The 9,234-nt window shown below is 44.3% G+C and overlaps 1 protein-coding gene across 1 annotated transcript in view; it reads left to right on the forward strand.

The window, feature by feature from the left end:
* Positions 1-8,397: 8,397 nt before the first annotated feature.
* Positions 8,398-9,234, forward strand: part of T265_11537 (hypothetical protein) — a gene marked incomplete at both ends in the record, with an annotated part of 7,842 nt that continues 7,005 nt past the window's right edge. The window contains one exon of the mRNA XM_009178216.1: positions 8,398-8,602. Within this exon, the coding sequence (XP_009176480.1) occupies positions 8,398-8,602 (205 nt within the window). The remainder of the gene's footprint in view (positions 8,603-9,234) is intronic.

Genomic DNA, 9,234 nt, shown 5'->3' on the forward strand with positions numbered 1-9,234 from the left:
TTGGGTTATGATGCTTAGTTCAAACAAGGTGGTGTGTATTGATTTTTTTGGAATGAATTCCAGTCCCCTCAAAATCGAGTACTGGAAGTGAATACCAGCCACTGTTGAACAGCAGCAGATGACCTAATGTTCAGGTAAAAAAAACCTATTTTGGAGTTGTCGAACAAGTCGCCATTCCAGACCAATTTGCTGTCGCTGGCTACCAAAAATCTTGAACGTGGCCTCGTGAATGATTCCGTAACATACTTTCTCCAATTAACAATGGAGCAAACTAAAGATCCATGGATTTATCGGCATCTGTCAGCAAAGCGGTGTTGAACATCAACCTAAACTTACGGTTGCTGTGACGAAGAGCTCTTCTGTCCTGTGGGTCTGCACCTTCTATTTGAAAGAGGCAACCAGCTTTACACCTCATGCTTTACAAGCAAACCCAGTAGACTGGTATGGAAGGGGCGGTGTATATTGTAACTGAAGTAACGGTATTTTTCTCAGCTTAGTTCTCGGTCTGAGCCTCCCAAACTAGCGTTCACGTCAAAAAAACCACCAAAGGTGCACAAGGTCCCAAACGAAGTCTGGAACACTTGTACAGCGCTTCATATAGATAACGTAGACGGTAATAACTTTCTGGGAATTCTGACGCATCCTGGATGCGTCATTGGCAACCGGCGCTCGGCAAATACTGAGTTTTGATTGGCTGCTGGATACAGCCTTTCGACCAATCATATCTTGGCTTGATGCCAGTTTTGATTCCCTGCTGGATCCAGCATTTCGACCAATCATATCTTGGCTTGATGCCGGACCGGCAAGCGTCATTCTCGGCCGTAGAAGCACCTGACTGCGAGCAGTAAAGAGGGATGCGTGTGGAGTTCCGCCCAACAGTAACTCACTTTGAATTCCATTATGGATATCAGAAACTCATCTTACATGTCGACTAGTTTCCCCGAAGAATTCGTGCACAACATTTTCAACGGCTATGCATTCTGATTCACGGAGTTGATCTTAACAGTCGCCTTTGATTCCAGCGCTAATGGCCACTCGTCCGAGCGCAGTGTTCCTCCCCCCATTCTGTGATCCCATATATTGTCCCTGGCCTGGATCCTATCTCAGTATGTGGACAATTTGTCAGACAATGTCTGATGCTCTTATGTACTTCGGATGACGCCCTGTAGAAAGGTGCTTCTGCTGCTGTTCCCATAATTACTTATCCACTAGAAATAAGTACAGTTCGTCGTCGTTGGCGCCTGGTAATGGAGAAAATGGCGAATCACTGAAGTGCACTCAAGGTTTATTGCAAAAGTGAGTGATGAAAAAGCACAAGAACGGTATATCTAACTTATGCATCAATGGTCTTCGGCGCCTGAATATTTCTTGTGCTTTCTAGATACAAAATCATAAAGTAATGTACAATCCTGGTAATTGCAGAACCCGAAAATGGTTACACAAATGGCAGTTTACAGAAGAAGGAGTTGACTGTCACTCCACTGAAGCGGATGTTGGTAAGAGAATTAGTCATCACAGCATCGAACACTACAGCTTTGAACAAACATGAAGCCATAGGGTGAAGAAATAAGCGGGCAAGGTTGTCCTGTCTAACCACTAAGGAGAGACCATCAAAGGAAAAAGATCAAATGGCGTAAGGGTACCGATACCTGGGGACTTTAGCCAGAGGGAACATCTACGTGCCTGCACAGGGATTCGTTGCAAAAGGCTTTATATCCAGCATAACCAGGTTGTATTGGAAACTGTTTACAAAAGACAGACATAGTGAATCCTCTCAGAAGGATACATCAGGTTTAAAAATGCGCGTTGCACAAATGGAAAACACATGAGAAGAAAGTAGGCCACAGAAATGCGACGCATAAGCAGAGTATCCGAGGTGCTTGTCCGGTTTGTGGGATGGTCTTGATGGTGTGTCACCATAGGACAAGACACTTGGGTGCGAACGAAGAAGAAAGTCAAAAGTTTTATTGAGTCGATAGTTTAGTCCAAGTTTCGAAATAAGTCACGTGTCCTGTGATAAATAGAGATATGTGTACAAATGAAGTCAACAACGCCAGATGCACCTACGGGTTTCAGCCCAGAAGCTGAAGCTTTCCCTAGCTAAGAATGAAAGACGCATACCCGAAAGAAGAACCTTTCTTGTTTCAAAGGTACCTTGAACCTACAGGATGAAACTCGTGGCATTCACTGACAGCAGCGCACCAAGTACTTCCAGCCATTTTGCAGTACTACCCCACCGTCAACCGCACTGACGAGTGTGACACAAACATACGGCCGCTTTGCTGCAGTCCCGTGACGGGCAAGCCCAAACATGTTCAACCGTCAGAGTAACCCGGCTTGAAATTGGACTGACTCACACATCCGGCCTCCTCTGGTCTTAGCAGCGCGCAGGCGACAGAGATTAGTGCCCTCCGGATGACCTGCACCAATCAAATTGTGGCGTTTCCTGATGACCGAAATAGCAGCCATTGGTAAGTTAACTGACCTTGAAAAGCGGCATATGTGTGCGTGGGTGCAAGGCTCCGGATCCGCAATCCATCTGCAGGTGGCCGTGTCGGCTTGGTGTTCGTGACTAGCTGGACCATAGCGCTTTCCCTAGGTGTGTGCGCAGGTAGGCGGTTTTCAGACAGGTTTGGTTGGCTTTCCCTGAATCTTCGTCCAGGATCGGTTCCGGCTGCTCACCGCACTGCACCATCTGCTGGTTTTCAGATGAGGCATGGCACTATGGTTTCGTTGGTCGACTGACGAGAACAACGTTCGATTGTTGAGTTGGCTGCTTTCTACAACACAGTGAAACGGCTGTGAACACGGTAACTGCAGATCTAGGATACTGTATCTAATCCACACTGCGCCAACCCCAACCTTTCGATCTGCTTGCCGAGGACAAGGTGTATCCTTTTGTCGATGCGCATGTCCCCAAAATGTCAAATTCAAACAGGAACAGTTTTTGGAACTGGTTAGATCTGGTTAGATAAACTGATTTAATTTCTCGGTTGAGCGATTTCAGTAGGACCGTAAATCGGATAAGTGAACAAACGGGGTGAAAATTTTCTGCAGATGAGTTTGCCGTTTGAACAGAAGCGTGGTTAAGCGTGAAACGAAAATCACCTGCCACCTGAGTTGATTCGATAAATGCACAAATGTATCTAGATCGTCGCATTTGGAGAACTGCCACATCATGCCATATCGGGGGAAGGTACAAGAGGTGGTAGGTAACTGAGTCCCGACTACACAGGGAAAGTTCAAATACAGACACGTATCTAAGACACCCTTGAGGATGCACACACGGAACAAGGACGGAGGGTAAAGCTGCTCTCTTTGATGAGAATGGCTCATCAGTATGCACGTTGATACGGAAAAGGAGCCATGCATTGTTCAAACTAGTCCACCAGTCGAAAATCATAGAGGTTTGGAAGCAACTTGACCATGCTTCTCAAACAACTTCGGAAACGAAAAACATAAACGGAAAACATCAAGTGGAGTAAAGAGCCTTAATCGATCGCCGTTCCCACAGGACACTGTGTATGAGTGTGTAAAAGCCTGCATACCGAAAGCCAAACTCGCCTGATAGCCAAACTGGCGAGAGACCTAACGAGCCTGATGAAATTCTGGAAACATGGAAACGCGACTTTTCATTGCTACGCAAGCAGCCAAGAGACATGAGTTCGAACCATGTAACCCATCTATTCTTGGTACCATGAACCAATTACAGAATGGGAAAGCTGCGAAAAAAGGGTAAGTTTCCAGCCGAGTCGTTCAAGCCCAGCCGACGATTGAGAACAAACTTCTCCAACTTGACGAATGAGAGATTTCAATTCACCTGCGTAAAAACGAAATAAGTCTGCGGAAAGCTATCGTGATCAAAGTAGCAGTTGACAGTATAGTAGACGATTGTGCTGAGCAGTAGTGCGTATTATGTGGCGGTGACTTAATGTTACAAGACACGGCCAAGAGTAATATCATCAACGGACTCAACCTTTGTCTTAGCTTTCTGTGAATTTGCCACCAATTAGAGAGCTTCCCCACGAGAGACATATGAAATCTTCGATTGCTGGATGAATTCGTCAAACCCAACAGAATAGTCCGCGTAGATTAAAGCCAAGAAATGTCCATTCATCTCCACGAAGTTCTAAATAGATAGCGGACAGATGGGAACTCGCGTTCTTGTTCCACTCTTGTGTAGGCGTTGAGTACCAGCCATGTGTGTCTGAACCTTCAGCCTTTATGAGGGCAGTTCACCATTAAATTGCATTCTGAATCGTTTTTTTGCCAGATCGAAGAGTTCTCTGGCTTAAACAATGCTGCGTCAGTCCAACTGACCGCTGCAGAGCATTCTTAGACTCCCAAGCCATATATTACAGCAACTGACTTCGACGTTGGTTTTGCAACATCTCTCAACAGCATGGCAGTAGGCTACACGGATTTTGACTATCCCAGTGACAAACCACTCGCAGACTTGAAGATCGGCAGAAAAGTAAATGAACAAGTCGAAAAGACTAGTGCAGTATTTGGCCACCGAAAGAAAAGCGTCTGCAACAATAAACACCCAAACGACGTTTTTAGGTTCTTGACCGTTGTCACTTGCACCGTCTGTTCGACGTCCTGCAGGACAAATATAAAACTCAGTTCTCCATCACTGAAACCATTCGAAAAGTAATCGAATGCGAGACTGGTGCCGTTCTTTTGGGATCTTGAAATGAATGGATACTACTGCGGAGCGTCGCACCCGCATCCTCGAGACTAGTGGACTGAACAGAACCACTCAGTCAGAAACGACACATCTGTAGTGTGATTGGCTTTCACAATGACAGCACATAGCGCCGTTCATTCCCATTACTTAGCCACGTGTTGACGGGCTCTTCCGGGAGTTTCATGAGATGCGCATTGCTGGTGGTTTTTAATAATAATATAATAATAGTTCAGCTGTAACCCTCTTTCGGTTTCTGACTACCACACCACCACCTGTCGAAGCCTAGACGAAAACAGTCGAGTTGTCGAGAGTGGGTTCAAATCATGAAATAACGGCGACCCAGGATTGTCGTTTCTTGCTACCCACAAAAGATTTTTGAAGGGATATGGAGGCTCACAGCCCAGGATGACAAATCTGTACAGTGTTTCTCGGCTTATTAGAATAGACTCGCTTCATTAAGAGCAGGAAATTTCTATTCAAAATCTTGTAACGATATTTTCATTAGGCCTTTCATTTAGTAATAGTCTGTACCGTTTTTTGGATTGGTTTTATGTGACTCCAGCTGTATTTTGGCATCCTAACTAGCCTCTGTAAGTTGCGGACCGGCTATCTTCCTCGTGGCGTCCCGTGTTCGGAACCCTGTTAGGCATCTGACCTGTTCGCTCTAGTGAATCCTTTTAGTCATTGTGGTACACGAGGCCTTGGAAAACCAAACAGAAATTTCTCACATGGCTAATGTCAAACGAATTTACAAGAATTGATCACAAATCTATTCTGAGCCACATCAAAACCAGGAACGTTGCTCGACGGTACAATCAGTACCAGCCTTTGTACCTTTCTCTTGTATTTTTCGGCAGTTCTCTTATGATACTTTAGAGGAACAACCTAGCCATTCTGTGCAGCAGAAGAATTGAGAAGAATTTTAATTCCCGGTAAAAATGTTCTCATGGGAAAGAACATTTGTTATTGATGTAGTTCTTCTTGAGAGGGACACTGTTCCAATGTTTCGGACTACCATAAACAATATAGATGTAAACAACAACAAAAGCAAACTACTCATTTTCTCTTAACAACAGCCAGCCATGTCATTCTCACCGACTACCCCAAAAATACCCTGTCAATGCCTATTGCTATTTGCTGGCCTCCTACAGAACGCATGATTGGTTGGCTGTACAATAAGTGCGATCAACAGATGGGTACGTGTTTTCATCAACGTCACAGTAGCCTCATCAGTTGAAGACTGATGTTGACAAATGTGAACCGCGGTGCCAGAGAACTGCGGTTTACCTGTTGGATACTCGACGGTAAGGAAAATCATAGAATTTCTTGATAAACAGAATCAAGAAAACTGAGTTCTACTGAACAACCAATGTTGAAGCAAATTGGGTGCTGTGGAGAGGAATATGTGGTGACGCCAAGTCAGATTGGGGTACAATTTTCAGTTACAGAAACCAAAGAAATAACTACTCTTAAGAGATGCATCGAGTTCCAAGTGGTACTTTAGCAAGGACGCTTGATAGAATCCATGAAAACAACCGAATTCAAAGAGATGAAAGCTTCGGATGTTAAGTTAAATCGTCTATCGGTTCCAGATTATCGTTCATGACCAAAGCATTGGGTGTTTCATTCAATGAAGCCGTAAAATCAGAAGTAGACTTACCGCTTATGTTACTTTTGAGACAGTGCGATTTAATCGGAACCGCGACAGAAATCTGACAGGCTAGAGAAAAATTGACTTTACATTGTGGACGGAACAACTCGACAGGCTGTGTAACTTCCGTCTTCTAGGACCAAATATTTTACCCGTACGGTAGCCATCTACTTAACAACGTGTTTCCGCTTCCGGCCTTCGATGAAACGTGGTGCGATCCATGAAAGCAGACAATAAGTCAAGAAACGATCTAATCATTATAGCTTAAAACTCATTTGAGAGAAATAGAGCACTCAAATTCTCACAATCTTTCGTCGGTCATTTTTTCAGAACCCCAGGAAATACGCGACAACCCTTAGTGTCAACGGCAGTTGAACTTAGCAAGAAATCTCGGTGAATGTGTTTTCAAGCGCTTGCTACAAATCTGTGACTCAGATGTTTGTTTCAAACACTGAAAAGCATAAGCTACACAGTACGCAATCCGCCTATTCATCTTATCCGTGTGACGGATCTCGGAGCCTGTCCTCCTAATCAAACGTGACTGCTGTTGGATTTCATTTTTCCAGGGGTGACCCTCTGTGTTCCACAAAATATCATTCACAACACGCAATTAAGCAGGGATGTTGATGCGCTAAAATTTGGTGCAAGGTACTCGGTTGATGGTGTAAAAGATTGAATTACTGTTGGTAAAGCTCATTGCTTGTTCATAGCCACACCACTCTCGATTGAACGGCCGTCCTCCTGTTCTGGCGTAATTATTCCGGTAAGTCCACACCAAAGAGAAGCACTGGACTTGAGTTTCGCTCTTATTAGAGCTCATCAGTAGTGCATATCCAATGGCCGTGCCGGGATTTGAACCCCGGACATCGGACATGCGAGGCGAGCGTATAACCACTACTCCACCAACGCACGTTGGAGGCATCTGAATTATCACATCTGAACAGGTGAACGTGTTCACACTTGAGCGATGTGATTGGTGTGCCCGACTCACTGTTCTGGGTGCTGACGCCGGAGTAAACACGAAGCTTACTTTCATAAAGGAAACTACTTACAAGTTTGCTGAAAACTCTTTGACAGCCCACGACCGGTTTAGCCCTTCCACTTCGGGCTCCTCAGGTAGCCGCAGTCTCCGAGTTTCCGTCAATGTTATGTTATACTTGAGCTCAAATTGAACTGTTTTCGAGAACTACACTCATTTGCAAGTCAAGTTGCTTTTCACAGAGGACTCAATTGAATCTCTCGTTTATGATGTCCTCCAGCTGAATGTGCTGCACACAGACCGCCTCATGATTCAGTTGGCACGATATTCGAGACATCACAATTGTTGCTGTTTTGCCCTGTTTTTTTTCCTTCTTCGGGCATGCTAATCAGGTAGGCGCAGTCCTCAGGTTTCCGTCAACCTCATGTTCTACTTGAACCCGTGCTTTGTTTATAGACAACCCTTTGGCTGGACGCTAAACAGGTAAATCGCTTGCTTAAACAGTAAGTGCGGCCTTTGTTTTAAACTACTTGCTGGAGTTGATTCATTACAGAAGTCCACTTGGCTCTGTCAACAGTACAGGATTGGGAATGGGGAGGGGGGATGAAAAGGCCCGAATTCACTATTCAACGGGTGTGATATATGAGAATCTGGTCTAAGCAGCGTCTGGTTTACACGAGGATCCTCGACGTTTGCACAGCGCCACAGTTTAGGATTATATGTCTATGGAGAATTAGACACGCTAGTCGAGTCAAGTAAATGTTTGCAGTTTTTGCGGTAAAACATATGACAGAACTGACTGTAGAGCAGAACTGAGTAGGCTATTTTCGGCGGTATACAAATCTCTAGTCAGGCACAGAGAGAGCGAGAGGACACATTGTAACAAAATGATGGTCGGCAGCTTTGTGGGTAGTTTCCTTTATGAAAAGATACTGCGATATCTCGAATATCATGCCAACTGAAACCTGAGGCGGCCTGTGTGCGGCACATTCAGTTGTAGAATATCATAAACGAGTGATTCAGTCGAGTCTCTCATAGAAAACCAAATTGATTTGTAAATGAGTGTATTTCTCGAAAATGATACTTACTTGTTTTAACCCAGGAGCTTTACGACCAGCGCAGGATGCTACCATGGTCATGGGAACTGATAGAAGGATTACCAGTTCAAAATGTTTCTATGAACTACAATCTGGAAAAAAGCTGAAGAACACGTATTTTGATTCGCTCCTGGTGTCCGGCCCAATGGTCAACACTTTTGGTTTATTTCTTATGAAAAACAAAGGTAAGCAAGCTACTCTTCTTAGCAAATGTTTCCAGCTTTTCCGACATTCGGCATGTAATTTCCATGTAATTTCATCAAACTACAATCACGTGTTTTACAGAAAAATACGTATTGTAGACAGTTGCACGGTCTTGTACTCATATCTCTCATTTACTGATCCAATGAGGCTTCCTTGCTCTCCTTGGGGGGTGACAAAATTACCCATCTAAGGGAATTTACCGGAAAAATGGGTTGCAAAATTGAAGCTCGATAACCCTCATGATAACATAAATTGTGAATTTCGTGACCGATTTACAGTCTGTCTGTACAGGACCTGACCATTTACGTTGTATACCGTGCAGAATTTATTTGTTCTTTAGCATAAGAGTTAAATCTAAAATGACCAGTGGGTCATCTAGGCTCTTTTTTCACGGAAGACTTTTTATGAAAGAACTGTTTTGAGAATTTGACACTTTATTCAGGTCGGTCTTGTCTCGTGCCGATCTGTGTCTGGAAATTACAATAAAACGATTGGCAATCGATTGGCACAATCTTCCGAGTATGCCTGTCCTTTTTTCATAGAGGAAACTGCTCACAATGTTGCTGAAAACTGTTTGACAGCCCACGACCGATTCGCCCTTCTTGGGGCTCAT

The sequence above is a fragment of the Opisthorchis viverrini genome, assembly GCF_000715545.1.
Source record: "Opisthorchis viverrini unplaced genomic scaffold opera_v5_519, whole genome shotgun sequence".
Taxonomy (NCBI): domain Eukaryota; kingdom Metazoa; phylum Platyhelminthes; class Trematoda; order Opisthorchiida; family Opisthorchiidae; genus Opisthorchis; species Opisthorchis viverrini.